At 36.2% G+C, this 18,962-nt stretch overlaps 1 protein-coding gene across 1 annotated transcript in view; it reads left to right on the top strand.

Annotated features, from left to right (window-relative positions):
* Positions 1-18,962, top strand: part of gpc5a (glypican 5a) — a 296,070-nt gene that overhangs the window by 63,000 nt on the left and 214,108 nt on the right. The window contains exon 3 of the mRNA XM_079812367.1: positions 17,573-18,267. Coding sequence (XP_079668493.1) covers positions 17,573-18,267 — 695 coding nt within the window. The remainder of the gene's footprint in view (positions 1-17,572; positions 18,268-18,962) is intronic.

Genomic DNA, 18,962 nt, shown 5'->3' with positions numbered 1-18,962 from the left:
ATATATATATATATATATATATATATATATATATATATATATATATATATATATATATATATATATATATATATATATTCTTTTTTCATGTAGAACACACATTACTATTTTTATATTATATATTTATATATTTAAAATGTTTATATATTTTTATATATATTTAAAAATAAATATGCTTTTAAAAATAAATATTATTATTATATATACTATTATTTCAAATATTTAACCAAGTTTTTAAAAAATATTTTTTTAAATAATTTATTATATTATATTTATTATATTTTATTATATTATATTATATTATATTATATTATATTATATTATATTATATTATATTATATTATATTATATTATATTGATCAATTATATAAATTATATATATATTTTTTCTTCATATAAAACACATATTACTATTTTTATATTATATATTTAAAATATTTCAATATATTTTATATATGTTTAAACATATGATTTTAAAAAGAAAATATTATTATATATTCTAGTATTTAAAATATTTACCTAAGTTTTATTTTTTTTAAACATTTATATTATATTATATTATATTATATTATATTATATTATATTATATTATATTATATTATATTATATTATATTATATTATATTATATTATATTATATTATATTATATTATACTATATTAATTATATTATATTATATTATATTATATTATATTATATTATATTAATCATATTATATATTTTATTTGATTATAATACAAAAAATTCGAATATATGTGCAAAGTAAAAAAAAAGTTATTTAGAAATATAATTAATTTTAAAATTTTTAATTATTTGTTTATATTTAAATTTTTCGATTATATTTTTGAATTTTAATTTAATTCAGAAACTTTTCATTCTGGCTATGCTTTTCTGCATTTATAAATTCAAAGTTAATTGACTTCTAGTTTACTTATGCCAGCAAGTCAAACACAATCCAGCTGTTTCTGCAAACACATGTATCGGAAATATCGGAAAATTGGGGGATCACCAGCTAGGCTCATGAATATTAATTAGGTAATGTAACGTTCGTCCAGTAGTTAACCTGACTGATTTGCTTGCACTTTCGTTCAGTCCATTGCAGATGCAACCGAGGCTTCTGCTTGATCTTAAAGCTGTTGTTTTGTGTGGATGGCTGAAATAAAATATTTTTTTTTCACAATTGTGTGATAAATGTGTAATTAAAACATCTATTATATATTTATTTCATTTCACACATTGTTTACCATATTGATTCCACCAATTACACGCACATAAGTATAGCTATTTCATGTTACACCGTCGTCTTCCCCGCCAACGCGACCCAAGACCACCTCAGAAACACACTAGTCCTGCGGGCCATGCTGTGCCATTCCTCATAGCTGAATTAAATAATACGCTGTCATGGGTAAGTGGATTACTTAGCATTATTGAAAATGAGTAATGCTGCAATTATGGGTGGAGGGATGAGAATGGGGTCTGGGAAAGCCTTTTAGCAGCCGAGCAGATTCATACGAGAGGGAGGAGCCGCACCAAATAGGATGAAATGCATTCCTGATTGTGCTGCGATGGACAAAGATGTCAGGAGAAACAGCTGCGGGGACAATGCGTCTCGGATAGGGCAGTACGTCACTATCACTAATTGAATGTTGTAGGACATGGGAGCATATGTGAAAGTGGTTGACTCCAGTTATTTATATTAAGAGTTGTAAAACGAGTTGTCGTAAAAAGAAAAGCCACAACAAGGACTGTCTGTCCGGAATCATTACTTCATTTAACATTAAAGTCAACTAATCAAAATTAAACCTTTAATGTGAACAATTCGTTGTGCACATCATTAAAAAGAAAAGTTTGTCTTTGTAGTCTTTTATTATAGTTATCATACAAGAAATGCAGCTCAAAGTGCATTACAAACAAAAAAAAATACAAATAATAATGCTTAATACAAATTGCTCAAATTATGTTTTTATTCATGTCTAAGTTAATACTTTTTCGAAACAATCACTTTTGTACTATTTTCAATGTATTTTAATACATTAAAAAAAAACATTTTTGTTCAATAAATATAGCCTACTTTTATTTTAAAAATACAGAAACAAAATTATTTAAGATTCTGAAGATTGAATGAGATTCCATAACAATTTAATACAGCTTTACAGTAGTAACAATAAACATGATATTTTATTATATGACATGATTAATATCATATTTTGTAACTACACTCTCAGAAAAAAAAAAGGTACAGTGGAGGTACAATTTTGTTCCTTCGGGAACAAAATATATAACTGTACCTTTAAAGATCAAGGGTAGGCAAGTTCAGTCCTAGTGAGTCGCTGTCCTGCAGAGTTTGGCTCCAGCCCTGAAAGACGTCTATAGAAACTCTTATTGAGAATTAACAGAGGTTTAGATGTTGATGTTTTATTGAAAATGTGTGGTCATCGTTATGGGGATCAGTGTTTCATTTAGTTGGGCAGTTTGAGTCTTGACTTTTTATGTGAGTTTGTGGTTTTTGTTAGTTTTTTAAAAGTTTTTTTTACACATTGATTTTAGTGTTTTTGCTTTTACAGAACAAACAAAACAATTACAATAATAATACAAAAATAAATTAAAATAAAATAACCTATAACAAAACAACAAAACATTTGAGGGACAAATGCATACAGAAGCAAGTTATCCTTTGACTGGTCATAATGCTTAAACAGGATGCAAATTTGTTAATGTTGCAGAGTCACTTAATCCTATGGATATATATATATATATATATATATATTATGACTCGTAAGAATGGCAATGGTAATGATGATTGTGTACACAACAAAAAGAGAATTGAAGTGCATTATACTGAGAATTCAGTCAAAACTTGTCCCTAGGTTTTATCAAATACCTCAGATTTGTCATTATTGATGTATCTCTATCTCTCAAATGCAAGATCTCTACCCCACATTTCAAACTTAGGCACAGAATCAGTTTTCCACATTCGTAAAACCGCTTGGCAATTATCATACCAAATAATGTAGCTTGTCTCTCATGTATATCAAACATCTCTAGATTACTAGATTTGTTTCAGTGTTAACAAAACACATAATCTGTTCAAATCAAAAGAAGCCATAAACAAAAATTGTCATGAAGAAAAATGTTTGACTAAACTCATCTGACTAAAAATGTTAATACATAATATTCACCAGCAATACTTTCTTGCCACAGATCAGACATTCTGAATTTTGACTTTTAAAAACATTTTAGTGGAAAAAAAAAGTTGAGACGCACACAGATATTAAGAATATGCTTGATATTTTTATACACTGTAAAAAAAAAATCAGGTCTCCAATTGAACATTTTCTAGTGACCGATCACATCTAAATTTTTTAGTTGGCCAAATTGAATTTCTTGAATTTTAATTGAATTAAATTGCATCAATTCACAGAAATTCAATTAGGCCAACTGAAAAATTTTGATGTGATCGGTCACTAGAAAATGTTCAATTGGAGACCTGAATTTTTTTTACAGTGTATGAATTTCAACAATGGTGACATACTTAATGCTGCAATGCGTGCTGGGAGCCATGAGTTTTATAATGTGGTGGCTTAGTAGGGTTGAGGCTAAACTCTGCAGGACATCAGCTCTCTAGGACCGAACTTGCCTACCCCTGACTTGGAGGTACAAAAATGTACCCTTAAGGCAGGCATTCTCAACCATGAGAATGTCCTGCAGAGTTTAGCTCCAACCCTAATCAAACACACCTGAAACAGCTAATTAAGCTCTTCAGGATCATAGATATATGATCCGCACCTGGCGGCCATCTTGTCACAGTCAGCTCGCTCACTCGTAACATTTGTGTTTTAATGGTGCATGTGCTTTTTAAATAACCATAACTTGCTCAATTTTCTACCGATTTTCAAACTGTTTGGTTGGTTATAAACGTCAGAGATGTAGTTATGACACTGCATACTTATTCATATTCATAATTTGTTCCAGCATCCAGAATTATAGCCATGTTAATAACGTTTGTAAGAAACCAAACCATTAGTCAGAGCCCGCCAGAAAGCTTGCATGTGACAAGATGGCCGCCGGTGATGACGTTAGAGACTCCGCCGTAAGACGTCTAGCCTTTATTATGTATTTCTATGTTCAGGAATACTAGAAAGCTACAGGCAGGTGAGTTTGATCAAGGTTGGAGCTAAACTCTGTAGGACAGTGGGCCTCGAGGACCAGGGTTGAGAACCCCTGCCTTAAGGGTCCCACCCCTGTGACGGCCTTAAAGGGTACAACTTTGTACTCTTTTTTTTTTTTTTTTTTTTTTTTTTTGAGTGTATGATGGTTTCATTATAATGAGGGACACCCCCCAACTTGATATATGATATTTACCATCTGCTGAATTGTGCTTTGTTGACTTAAATTATCTAAAACAAGTTGTCAGACAAAGAAAATGAAATAACCGAGCTGGTCTCTGTTGTAGCGTGTATTCTGTTAAACCACAGGCCTGATCTTCAATAGACTCTTTGACTTTCTTTGAAAGAACTCCGTGCTGTCACGTGCTGTTTGCAAACAAAAAACAAGTTTCCCCCTCGCTCTGTGGTGTTTACGAAGTGTCTTTATGTCTTTTGAACGTCCTAGTCATAGTAAGACAGCACTAACCTTCCAAACGTCACGTCAGCTGTCTGTATGAAAGCTCAGAGGAAAGATACTCACTGTCTTTGCTGTGGTTGTGGCCTTTATCTGATGAACAATGCATTAGGGCAGCTCATGCAGTATTCATGCACGAGTCTGAGGCATTGATGCATTGTTCTTCTGCTAAAGGCCACCTGTAAAGATCAGTCCCGTTTGGGACTTGTACTTAGCATTAGAAGATAAAAAAAGCACTCTACAAAATGTATCTCTAGCATTAAGAGGCAGAACTACAAGAACCCATATGCTAAGCAGACGGTTCATTGAGGCAGAGGCACAAAACATACTTTATTATATTATTCTCTTCACACAGGTCCATCATCACTACTTTCACATATTACATCCTCCTCCCCTCGTTTGTTAACTTGTGCGTGTCATATAAAGCCTCTGAAGATTGTTAGAGCTCATATTGAATGAAACCTAACAAGATGGTCTATGAGAGTCTGTCTTGGACAATCATATGATTGAAGTTCTGCTGAAAAAAGATTGGAGTTGAATAACATTCTGATGTTGAAAAGCTATAGCTGTAAAGAATTACTAATATATATATATATATATATATATATCTCGACATTAAGCCGGTTCACGTGTAAATCTGGCACTCATTTGTCTGAGTAAAAAATGTGCTTGTCTGGAATTTTTTTTACATTTATTCTGAAGCAATATTCTCACCAGTGTTCAGTCAGCTTTGACATATTTAAATCTAGATTTTTGTGATATTTTTACCTTTTATAAAAGGCATTTTTCTCATAATCCTATTAAATATAGAATATGCTTCAGCTTTCACTTTAATGTATTTTTAATTTGAGCTATAAATTAAATTTGAATAAGACACTACAGGGTTGTTACCAATCAAATTAAACAATTTACACACAAAAAAATACAACTGCAACTGCATTAAATAATGTAATGAGATTGTTTTTAATATGTTTGAATATACAAATAAGAAATAAACTAAACCACCAGTAGGTGGTGGCAGGTGACTGTCTTAATGAGTGAGTCATTGAGTCATTCATTCAAACGATTCATTCAAATGGATGATTCATTCAAAAATGAGGCAGGACCTGTCCCAAATGACACACTTCATGTGCACTTTTGGTCTTTTGGACTTACAGTGGCCGCTGTGTGCGCGTGTCCGTTAAGTCCACGAGACCGCAGGGTGTCCCATTCGTCATTTTAGGTGTCAGAAGGGTGCTCGCGAGCGCCCCCCTTTAAGGTCGATATGCGCCCTCGATGCGCACTTCAGCTGAGTCCGCACTGGTGCGGGTTACACAGCGGACTTCTTCCCGGCAGTCAAAGCGGCATTATGTCGTGAAAGTGCAGACTCAGAGGAAGACCGTGAGGGTTTAGGGTGCCATTTGGGACAGGGCCAAGGTCGCTTACAAACAGGTAATTGAATCTTTGATTCTACCGATTCGTTCAAACACTGAATCATTCAGTAACACACTGTTGCTGTGAGAAGCGTTATGGTTCTGCTGTGATCTTTGTTTGGAACTATTTTTGCTGCTGAAATCGAACAAAAACAGTCAATATTGCATCTAAAATGTAAGTGACTTAATGTCAATTCATTGTTTATGGAACTGTGATATGAAATCAGTGTCATTTTCCGTCGTGATGCATTCAGGAAAACAGCACTCTAGCTCATGTGATGTTGCATAACTGTATCATATGTTATAAAAATATAAAAACTCCACAATTTGTAATTTTAACTGTGTGTTAACGGAGTTTCTTTGTATGAGCTGCGTTCCTTTGTTGTGATTTCTCCTCGAGAGACTGCGCGAGCGTCAACAGCTCAACCTTGTTACCGTCAGTTCATTATACATTATATATTATTATCCACTATCGATCGCCACTTACACTAAATTAATGCAGAATTATTGTTGCATTTTGGTGATTCTCTAGATATTTTATCACGCTTTAATCAGCTTGTCAGGTCGGGCAAGTAAAATTCTCTTTCACTTGCCCCTTCAAAAAATCCACTTGTCCCGGAGAAGCGGACAAGCGTTAATTATATATATATATATATATATAATATATATATATATATATATATAATTATACATACACACACGCGCGCACACACACACACACACACACACACACATATACACACTACCAGCCAAAAGTTTGGAATCATTAAGATTTTTTAATGGTTTTAAAAGAAGTCTCTTCTGTTCACCAAGGCTGCATTTATTTGATCAAAAATACAGCAAAAACAGTATTATTGTGAAATATTTTTACAATTTAAAATATCTTTTTTTCTATGTGAATATATTTTAAAATGTAATTTATTCCTGTGATCAAAGCTGTATTTTCAGCATCATTACTCCAGTCTTCAGTGTCACATGAGCCTTCAGAAATCATTCTAATATGATGATTTGCTGCTCAAGAAACATTTAGGATTATTATCAGTGTTGAAAACAGTTGTGTAAAATTTTTCTGGATTATTTAATGAATAGAAAGTTCAAAAGAACAGCATTTATCTGAAAAATAAAGCATTTGCAACATTAAAAATGTCTATACTGCCACTTGATCAATCCTTGCTGAATAAATGTATTCATTTCTTTAAGTTCTTTCCAATATATATATATATATAATATATAAATATTCCCGACCCAACATTTTTGAATGGTAATACAATGTTATAAAAGCTTTCTATTTCATATAAATACTGTTCTTTTGACCTTTTTTTACATCAAAGAATCCTAAAAAAACAGTTTTCTACATTGATAATAAATCAATGTTTCTCAAGCAGACATGATTTCTGATGGATCATGTGACACTGAAGACTGGAGTAATGATGATGAAAATACAGCTTTGATCAGATATATATATATATATGCGTCCCCTCTGTATGGATAGAAAATTGTTATATTAGGGCCAGGACATTGAAAACAGGATATGTCCTGGGAAAACAGGACGTTTGGTCACCCTAATACAACCTACCAAAACTTTCTGCATTTTTAAATTTTCAGAAAACATTCTGTAGGATTTATAAGCTGTTTTCATCATGGGGGCCAAAAAATGTCCCCGCAGGGACAATAATTTTGTAATTGTAATCTTTGTGGGGACATTTTGTCCCAGTGTTTACTGAGCCACACACACACACACACACACACACGCACACACACATACGAACACACACCATAGCATTACAATAGCACAAAGATGGCCTTAGAGCTATGGGCTAAATGTTACAAAACTTAAATTTTCATTTAATTGGCTTTAAACAAATCCCCAAATTCTTATTTAACAGTTAAAAGTTGGCAAACTTTAATTGCACAGTTTGGATCATCAGTAATGCCAGCTCTTAATTTGGCCCTGGCTTTATATGGAACCACACAGAAAGAATAAGAATGCTGTTTAGTAAATAGTTGTGGCATTTTCCATGGCTCCCAGAGGACGAGTAATGAAAAAGAGCCCTGCGATATTCACGCTTGAGATGGTTCCTGCTGAAGTTGCTGAAACTCAGCATAACCTAGCCGTCCTTGAGTCTTTCTCATGGGCTTTTCTTGTCCGGCGTCCCGCTATGAAGCATTCATATGTTTCCAATCTGAAGTGACACCAAATGTCCTCTCCGTCCTGCCTTTCCTGTCCTCTTTGTGCTCCGGATGAAGGAAATGCCAGGGCTTTACCCATCACCAATCACAGGTGTGCTCGCCATGCTCGCTTAATCTCAGTTCTGATGATTTAGCACTTTTGTCACGATTTGGTTTGATCTATCCCATAATTCTTTGGGGGGTTCCCCGAGGCGTCCCCTCATGGAGTCATCAGCAGGAAATGTTGGAGCCATCGGCCAGGCTCCGGGGCAAATGTTCAAGGTCTCTCAGCCTCGGTTATCCTGCTGTCATGCTAATAGTTTGCCTCTGGAAAGAGAACGGGTAAGATGAAGGCAAAGGATTGGACAGAGTCTATAGAATATATTCTGTTTTTATGTAGATCATTACTTTCTTTCTTTCTTTCTTTCTTTCTTTCTTTCTTTCTTTCTCTGTATTTCTGTCTGTCTGTCTGTCTGCCTTTATCTCTGTCTGTCTGTCTTTCCCTCTGTCTGTCTGTCTGCCTTTCTGTCTGTCTGTTTGTATATCTGTCTGTGTGCCTTTCTCTTTGTCTGTCTGTCTTTCCCTCTGTCTGTCTGTCTGCCTTTCTGTCTGTCTGCATTTCTGTCTGTCTTTCTGTGTGTCTGCCTTTCTGTGTGTCTGTTTGTATATCTGTCTGTCTGCCTTTATCTCTGTCTGTCTGTCTTTTTTCTCTCTGTCTGTCTGCCTTTCTGTCTGTCTGTTTGTATATCTGTCTGTCTGCCTTTCTGTCTGTCTGTTTGTATATCTGTCTGTCTGCCTTTATCTCTGTCTGTCTGTCTTTCCCTCTGTCTGTCTGTCTGCCTTTCTGTCTGTCTGCATTTCTGTCTGTCTTTCTGTGTGTCTGCCTTTCTGTCTGTCTTTCTGTGTGTCTGCCTTTCTGTCTGTCTGTCTGTATTTCTGTCTTTCTGTGTGTCTGTCTGCATTTCTGTCTGTCTTTCTGTGTGTGTGTGTGTGTGTGTGTGTGTGTGTGTCTGTCTGCATTTCTGTCTGTCTGTGTGTCTGCCTCTGTGTGTCTGTCTGCTTTTTGTCTGTCTGTCTGCCTTTATGTCTGTCTGTCTTTCTGTGTGTCTGTCTGTTGTTCTGCCTTTCTGTGTGTGTGTCTGTCTGCCTGCATTTCTGTCTGTCTGTCTGTCTGTGTGTCTGCCTCTCTGTGTGTCTGTCTGCCTTTATCTCTGTCTGTCTGCCTTTCTGTCTGTCTGCATTTCTGTCTGTCTTTCTGTGTGTCTGCCTTTCTATGTATCTGTCTTCTTTCTGTCTGTCTGTCTTTACCTCTGTCTGTCTGTCTGTTTTGTCTCTCTGCCTGTCTGTCTGGACAACACGTATTCTTTTTACACAAATGGAAATCCAAATTACTCTTTTGTAATTTGTATAAAATGATTTGTAAAAATCTCTTTAAAACCTTTTAAAAAGAATAACCTGGAATTGTAAAAAAAAAATTCATGGAATGGAAATATTTGTTTGTTTGTTTATTCATGAATGAATGAATGTGTGTATTAATGAATGAATGATCAAATGTCTACTAAAAGGGGACCCACATGTGACTGGGAATGTCGAGAATGACCTGCAAACTCAGAACAAGTCTTTGGTCAAAGAGTGTGGGAAACTGTGGGACCTTTCTAAGGGTGGTCGCCTGAGGTTTTGACTCTGGATTAACCACGAGCGCAGTGAATTTCTTGGAAATAGCCACTCACCGTGTCCTGCGAGTTTGGTTCTCCTTGACTACAGCGCGTAATGAGCCACTAAATGAGACAAATAGCCACGGCACATATAATGGCTTCAACTCCAGTCACCTCCTGTCAGGGAATTCACTAATCTTCCTGTTTAGCTCCCAAAGACTTCAATCTTTATACCCACACATGCTCAGACATACTGTCTTTCTGCGGTCTAGAGAGAGGGATTCATTAACGCTCTTTGGTAAACATCTACGGTGATCCCCCTCCCGACCAGCCAGCCCATAATCAGCTGTTTCTAATCCCTGTGAAACCCTCAGTAGTCGGCCAAGACCAATCTTATCGAATGCGTCTGATCCTCTCACACGAATCGCTGCGCGACACCTGCAGATTGTTGCTCTTTTTGTCTTGTAGAAGGATGCTAGTTTAGAGTAGCATTGAGGATCTGTTGACCTGTGTTTCTCTGGTAATTCTTTCACCTAGCGAGGAGATCGAGTGCCTCTCAAGTGCTGAAGTGTGTTTGTGGATAGCTATTAGTGGAGGTAGAATTACACCGACTGACATCAAGGTCTCTGTTTGTACTGGATGTTTTCAGGGATGGAGATGCATGATACTAGTATGATACTTAATGGTAGATTGTAGCATGAATTTGGTCAGTACGATTTTAAAAGACGTCTATTCTGCTCACCAAGGCTGCATATATTTGTACAACTTTTACGTTTTCTATTTTTTTGTTTTGTGATGCAAAGCTGAATTTTCAGCATCATTACTCCAGTCTTCAGTGTCACATGATCCTTCAGAAATCATTCTATTGTGAGGATTTTCTGCTCAAGAAACTTACTTTCATAAATTGAAAGAACATCATTTATTTGAAATGTATATCTTTTGTAACATTATCAATGCCTTTACCATCACTTTTGATCAATTTAATGCATGTTTGCTGTATAAAAGTAGTTATTTGTTTAAATCAAAACCTTACTGACCTCACACTTTTGACCAGTAGTATATATTTTAAAGACCCCCCCCCCCACATTTTGAGCTTTTGAATTGAATGTTTACTATTATTTTGTAGTTTTTTAGAAATTTTAATCAGTATATATTAACACATTGCTTATGGGTTTTCAAACTTTCTGATGCCAAGGACCCCCAAATATGACAAACCTTTTATGAGGGACCCCCTTCCTAAAATCCATCTATATATTTTTATGTATGGGAAAAAAAAAACATTTAAACTGTTAGATAAATAGTAAGTGTGACATTATAAATACAACATATTGTTTCCAAACTTAAATTGGCTATACTTAATGTTGCATGTATAAACCTGAAGAACATTTTTCAATGAAAAATGATTTGTATAAGCAACTTTCACAATAAATGTGTGTAAGCAGTTTACGTACTGCGTTAAAGGGTTAGTTCACCCAAAAAGGAAAATTCTGTCATTAATTACTTACCCTCATGTCGTTCGACACCCGTCAGACCTCCGTTCATCTTCGGAACACAAATGAAGATATATTAGTGTAAATCTGATGGCTCTGAAAGGCCTCCATTGGCACAATGCACTTTACACTCTCAAGACCCTTAAAAGGCACTAAAGACGTCGTTACAAAGTCTATCTCACTACAGTGGTTCTACAATAACTTTATGGAGTGACGAGAATAGTTTTTGTGCGCAAAAAAACCCTAAATAACGACATATCATGATGACCGATTTCAAAACACGGCCTCATGAAGCTTCGAAGCGTTATGAATCAGTGAGTCGATTCAGCGGTTTGAATCGCCAAAGTCACATGATTTCAGCAGTTTGGCGGTTTGACACGCGATCCGAATCATGATTCGACTCACTGATTCATAACGCTTTGAAGCTTCATGATGCAGTTTTTTGAAATCGGTCAGCACTATATAAGTCGTTATTTAGGGTTTTTTTGCGCACAAAAACTATTCTCGCCGATTCATAAAGTTATTTTAGAACCACTGTAGTGAGATGGACTTTGTAACAACGTCTTTAGTACCTTTTAAGGGTCTTGAGAGTGTAAAGTGCATTGTGCCAATGGAGGCCTTTCAGAGCCATCAGATTTCAACTAAAATATCTTCATTTGTGTTCTGAAGATGAACGGAGGTCTTACGGGTGTCAAACGACATGAGGGTAAGTAATTAATGACAGAATTTTCATTTTTGGGTGAACTAACCCTTTAAGACTATTGCCTTAAAAGGGGACTATAGTGAGAGAAACTCACTAGAACGACACAAAGCAAACATACAATTCTGGAAAGTATACAACAAGAAAAGAGAGAACCCCTGGCTTATGATATCCTCAAGCCACTACCATGGTCCCTGTTTCACCCCTTCAGATCTCTCTTTCTCTGCCCCAGTGCACTCTTTCTTTACACGTCTCTCCCTCATCACACACTTACACCACAACCCATGACAGGCACATGATGTGCTCGGCTCTCAGACAGACTTATTTCTCCGTACAACAGTTTTAGGGCAACCTCTCGCCCTTCTGCTTGATTCGGCCCCAGTCACCCTGACCCATCTTACCCCGACACATCTCCATAACAAATCCAAAGCTGCAGACACAGTCACACAGAAAAGAATCACGCCACGGAGAACATGCCAGTAATGCTACAATCTGGGTCCAACATTAACACTCTTCAAGTGCCAGGGAAAAATGGCATTCGTTGAGTTACTGGCCCGAGTGCAAACACAATATCATCAGCCTTTTAATTTAATGAAAAGTTTACGTTGTTATTAATTCATTCATTAAAATCTAATTCTAGATCAAACATTATGGATAACACTTTACTTAAATCCTTTATTAAAGTATTTTAATACATACATTATTCCCTGTAATGTACCTTATGCATTGCATGATCTCATGAATAATCATAGTTATTAGAGTTATAATGCTTATGTTATGTCTTTAGAAAGTATAATGCATTAAAACGGCAATCTACCAATTTCAGATGTAACAAGGAATCTGCACATATTATAACTTTAGTTACAAAAGATATAATGCATTAAAATGTACATTTTGCATACCTTTATAATGCATAATGCATAAAGTCTTTACAATGTAGTCTGTACATTCCTTTATATCTCATTAGCATAATACTGCAAACATTATATAGTATATTAATTATTATATGATATTATTAATTATATTATTATTATTATTATATTATAATAAAATAAATAAAATAGAATTCATATATTTTTTTACAATTATGTGTAAATATTTTTATGCAAGTAATATTTAGTTTGTTTTAAAGCATGCTTTTTATATATTAAGCAATTTTATTAGGTTGTATGTTTGTTTCAATACTTTTCATCTAGACAATATATTTTCAAAATGTTAAATAAACATTAAATAAATAAAAATATGTATTAAATAAACATTGAAATATTTTTAAAATAAATATATAAAATATATACAACATGTTTTAATTTGTTTATAAACAACACTCACACACACACACACACACACACACACACACACACACACACACACACACACACACACACACACACACACACACAGATATACACATATTGATATACAATTTGTAATAAATACACATTACTTATTTATATATAAACAACACACACACAGATATACACATATAGATAAAGAGTTTGTAATAACTACACATTACGTATTTATATATAAACAACACACACATATATAGATATACAGTTTGTAATAAATACATATTACTTTTTATATATATATATTTATATATATATATATATATAAACATGTTTTTATAAAGTAAGCAATTCATTTTACTTTTCATACAATATTATACAGGTTTAAAATGACATATAAATGTATATGCAATTTTTTTCTCCAGTTTATTTGCATTGACATATATAATACACAATGTTTCAAAGCAGCTTTATAAAGGGGGAACAATTTTTTTCAAGATGTGGTATAATTTTACAGTATTTCCACTCGCAGGAGTGCCGACTGATGTTCTGTTCTTCAGGGTTTAAGAGATGCGCAGCAAAGATATTGCTATAACTGTGAAAGTCGTGCTCTGCAGGAAATTGGACGTCCTACCGCACTGAACCTGTAACCTGGCATCAGGTTATTTCTGCATATCTGGCCCTTCCTCTCTGTCTGTCTTCCTCGTCCTTCATGGTGAAGGCCTGTGTTTGTACTCTTATGTCCCAGCTGATATTTAAGGATCATTTATAAAAGTTTTGCAATAAAACATATGAATCAGTATTCTCATAGAAATATCACTTATGATATCCTCAAGTCACACGGTTCTTTTACAAGAAACAGCAAACATAATAACACGAAAGGCCATTAAAACTACAATAGTTATGAATCATTTCCAACATAATGCTCTCTGAGATACTGTTGTTTATACATCATACAAATGCAAATGAATTAGCCCTGAGTGTTTGGAGAACGAGCACAAAGATGATTTTGGGCATCATAAACAGATAATAGAGAATAATAAAAAAGACAGATGATCCCTCAATGTGCTCTAAGCTCTTTAAACGCAGAGATATGGAGAGCGCTTCAAGGCATCATTGCACCCTTGTATCTTCAAGCTCTCTCTGTCTTGTTATCCGCCTTTTTATTTCTCTCTCTCTGGACTTAGGAATCTCTTTAGATCTCTTTGCACACAGATAAAAAAGCATTTCATATTGGGCTCGCCTGCAGGAAGTGCCATTCTCTGCTGCGCTGCCTTCAAAGGGTCTGGGACTCATTTCTGCGGTGCTGGATTTACACACTCAGAGCGCGAACCAGAGAGAATATTGCAAGAATGCCACCCGTTTTATGACATTTTTATGCAAATGTCAAAGGTACACTACTGTTCAAAATACTTTTTTTTGTATGTTTTGGAAAGAAGTCTCTTCTGCTCACTAAGGCTGCTTTTATTTCATCAAAATTAAAGTAAAACGTATTCCTGTGATCAAAGCTGTATTTTCAGCATCATTACTTCAGTCTTCGGTGTCACACAATCATTCAGAAATCATTCTAATATGATGATCTGCTGCTCAAGAAACATCTATGATATATATATTTTATATGCTTCATATTTTTGTGGAAGATTTGATACAGTTTGTTTCAGAATTCTTTGATTAATAGAAACTTCAAAAGAACAGCTTTTATTTGGAATCTTTTGTAACATTATACACTAAAATAAAAAAAGAACCCAAGTTGGGTTGAAAATGGACTAACCCAGCAATTGGGACTAACCCAGCAATCCTGATAACAATCCTTTGAAAGGTAGAGGATATTGAACAATTTGAAAGGACAAACCTGTGTAGCACGTGGAAGTTTCTATTTTATGAATTTATAGGCATTGCAATTCAACATAAAATTGAACAAGACTAAATTACTTTTATAAAGGATTTTCATAGGTTAAAATCTCAGGGACGAGAGTAAGTCAATAAAACAAAACATTCAGTTGAATAGTAGCAAATTATATATGAAAAAAAAAAAAAAAAAAAAAAAAAAAAAAAAAAAAATATATATATATATATATATATATATATATATATATATATATATATATATATATATATATATATATATATATATATATATATATATATATATATATATATATATATATATATATATATATATATATATATAACATAAAACATAGAAAAGGCATCTGCACATCCATGATGTGAATCTCCTGCTCCAGCACATACCAAAGCTGCTCTACTGGATTTGGATCTGGTGACTGTAAGGCCATCTGAGTTTAGTGAACTCACTGCCATGTTCAAGAAACCGGTTTGAGATGATTTGAGCTTTGTGACATGGCTCATTATCCTGCTGGAAGTGGCCATCAGAAGATGGTACGCTGTGGTCATAAAGGGATGGACATGGTCACCAACAATACTCAGGTCAGCTGTGACGTTTAAATGATGCCCAATTCGGGACTAAGAGGCCCAAAGTCGGCCAAGAACATATCCATCACACCATTAAACTGTTGATACAAGGCAGGATGGATCCATGCTTTCACATAATTTATGGCAAATTCTGACCCTTCCATCTAAATGTTGCAGCAGAATTCAAAACTTTCATGTTTTTCCAATCTGAAAAGTGAATTGTAGCCTCAGTTTCTTGTTCTTAGCTGACAGGAGTGGCACCGGTGTGTCTTCTGCTGATGTAGCCCGTCTGCTTCAAGGTTTGATGTGTTGTGCGTTCAGAAATGTTCTTCTGCAGACCTCGGTTGCAATGAGTGGTTATTTGAGTTGCCTTTCTATCATTATGAACTAGCCTGCCCATTCTCCTCTGACCTCTGGCATTAACAAGGCATTTTTGCTCACATTCTCTGTCAACCCAGATGGTTGTGTGTGAAAATCCCAGTAGATCAGCAGTTTCTGAAAGACCAGCCCGTCTGGCACCAACAACCATGCCACGTTCAAAGTCACTTAAATCACCTTCCTTTCCCATTCTGACGCTCAGTTTGAACTTTAGCAGATCATCTTGACCATGGCTGAATCCGAAATCGCCCCCTATACCCTCAAATTGGGCATTATTTGAGGGAACAGCCATTTGTAGTGGTGTCCGAAACCATAGTGGACATTATTGAGTGCACTCATTCAATCCCACATTGCACCGCGATAACGAGTGTACACCCGATAGACACCGAACGGCTGTCCGACTTCACGCACTCGTTTTCATTCACTCTTTCAAGTGAATTATATTAGTGGACTAACGTAGGGAATAGTGTGTGAGGGTTTAGGGGGCGATTTCGGATTCAGCCTACACTCTTAAAAATACCTTCTTTAGACTATAAAATGGTTGGAAAAAAATGGTTCTTTAAAGAATCTTTCACAAAACGGTTCTTCAGGGAACCAAAAATTATTCTTCTATGGCATCGCAGTGAAAACCCCTTTTTGGTTCTTCCTGGCACCTTTATTTTTAAGAGTGTATGTGTACATGCCTAAAAGCAGCGAGTTGCTGCCATGTGATTGGCTGAATAGATATTTGCATTAATGAGCAGTTGAACAGACGTACCTAATAAAGTCAAGGACTTTGTTTATAGAAAGACCTGCACTCGTATTATTATGAATGGGAGAAAGTGCAACACGCAATATGGTGGATTAAGTCCCGCCTTCTAAATAAGAGCCAATCGGCGTTTGGTAAAGTCATCGCGTCACTGCAGCTGCCGTTAGAAGCTCCGGTTCCTATAGAAACAGTCAGATGCATACCTAGGACTGCGCATGGGCATTAGCTTGATCCAGCCTGAAAATATGCCGTTTTTTTGTGTCGACGTGAGCATTTAGAAACAACATTTATGGGACAGTTGTTGTCAGATTTCATTGGTGATTTCAAATATGAAATTTAATTGTAAGCTTGGCAAACAGTTTTGGAGAATTTGATGTTTCCCCATTCATAGAGATCTTAGCTGCTCTAGCATGCCCAAGAGGCGTTTCAAAGATGGCCGCCGAGTGAAATGACTTGATTTAAAGGGACTTTGATAAAGTGGACTGTGAGAGTAGGCTATATTTAGAAGGAAAAACTTATATAGCACGTGAACATTTCCGTTTTATTCGTTTCTAGACTTTGCAAGTCAACATGCAATCGAACAGGACTATACATCATGTTATTCCAAAGAACACACAGATTTATCTTTTTCATCATATCTATATCTATTTATCATATCTTTTCTTTGTCTTTCTTCCAGAAACCGTGGACTCCCTGGTCCGTCAGGCGGAGAATCACACTCACACCATCCTCCTCCAAACGTACCGGGATCTGGCCAATCACGCGGCGGCTCCCATCGGGGAGTTTTTCACGGACGTGGGGCTCTTTGTGTTGGGCTCCGAGCTCAGCCTGGAAGAAGCTTCGCAGCGCTTTTTTGACGCCCTCTTCCCTCTTGTTTACGAGCGACTGGTCGAGCCCGGTCTGTCCCGCTTGTCTCCGGCGTACGCCGAGTGCGTCCGTGCGGCATGTCGGGATCTGGCACCATTCGGCGGAGCCCCGGGCCGCCTCGCCACACACATCTCCCGTGCCACGCTGCCCGGCCGGATGTTTCTGCAGGCGCTCCACTTGGGCATTGAGGTCATCAACACCACCGACCATATTCAGCTCAGCCGCGAATGCAGACGTGGCCTGCTGAGGATGAACTACTGTCCGCACTGCCAGGGTCTGACCGCCAGCAAGCCCTGCATGGGCTACTGCCTCAACGTGGTCCGAGGGTGTCTCGCCAGCCTGGCTGAAGTGGACTCCCATTGGAGGGAGTTTGTGCGATCGTTAGAGACCCTCTCCACCCGCATGCACGGGGCACAAGACCTGGAGCAAGTGCTTCTGGGAGTTCACGGGCTGGTGAGAGATGCAGTGGCCCACGCACAGAGGAACGGACCCCGGCTTTCTGCTCAGGTACTTGTGATGTGGTTAAAAAAAGGCTGGTAATCAGAAGGTTGTAGGATCAAAAGTGATCATGCATAAACTCTCAGAAAAAAAGGTACAGGGCTGTCACTGGGGCGGTACCCTAAGGCAGTGGTTTTCAAACCTGTCCTGGAGGACCCCCAGCACTGCACATTTTGTATGTCTCCCTCATCTAACACACCTGATTCAACTCATGAGCTCATTATTATAGACTGCAAGACCTGAAGTGGGTGTGTCAAATATGGGAGACATACAAAATGTGCAGTGCTGGGGGTCCTCCAGGACAGGTTTGAAAACCACTGCCCTAAGGTACAAAAGTGAAAAGGTACATCTTTGTACCTTACTCACCCCTAAAAGGTACATATTAGTACCTCAAAAGGTAAATATCAGTACTTTAAGAGTGCATATTAGTACCTTAAAGGTACATATTAATACCTTAAAGGTACATATTAGTACCTTTTTTGTTTTGTACCTTAGGGTACCGCCCCAGTGACAGCAATGCACCTTTTCCTGACAGTATACTGATCTTGAGCAAGTGAGTTGACTCCATGGTCAAGTGTCCCTTTATAAACGCTTTGGATAAAAGCATCAGCTGTTCATTTAGATATTATATTATTTAATGCAAATAAGTCTTTTACTGTTGGGAATATTAACATTTACTGCATTATGCATTTAGTAGATCCAAA

Source organism: Gobio gobio (assembly GCF_949357685.1).
Source record: "Gobio gobio genome assembly, chromosome: 3".
In the NCBI taxonomy this organism is placed as follows: domain Eukaryota; kingdom Metazoa; phylum Chordata; class Actinopteri; order Cypriniformes; family Gobionidae; genus Gobio; species Gobio gobio.
The sequence above is the reverse complement of the archived record's forward strand: the minus strand, read 5'-3'. Positions and strand labels throughout refer to the sequence as shown.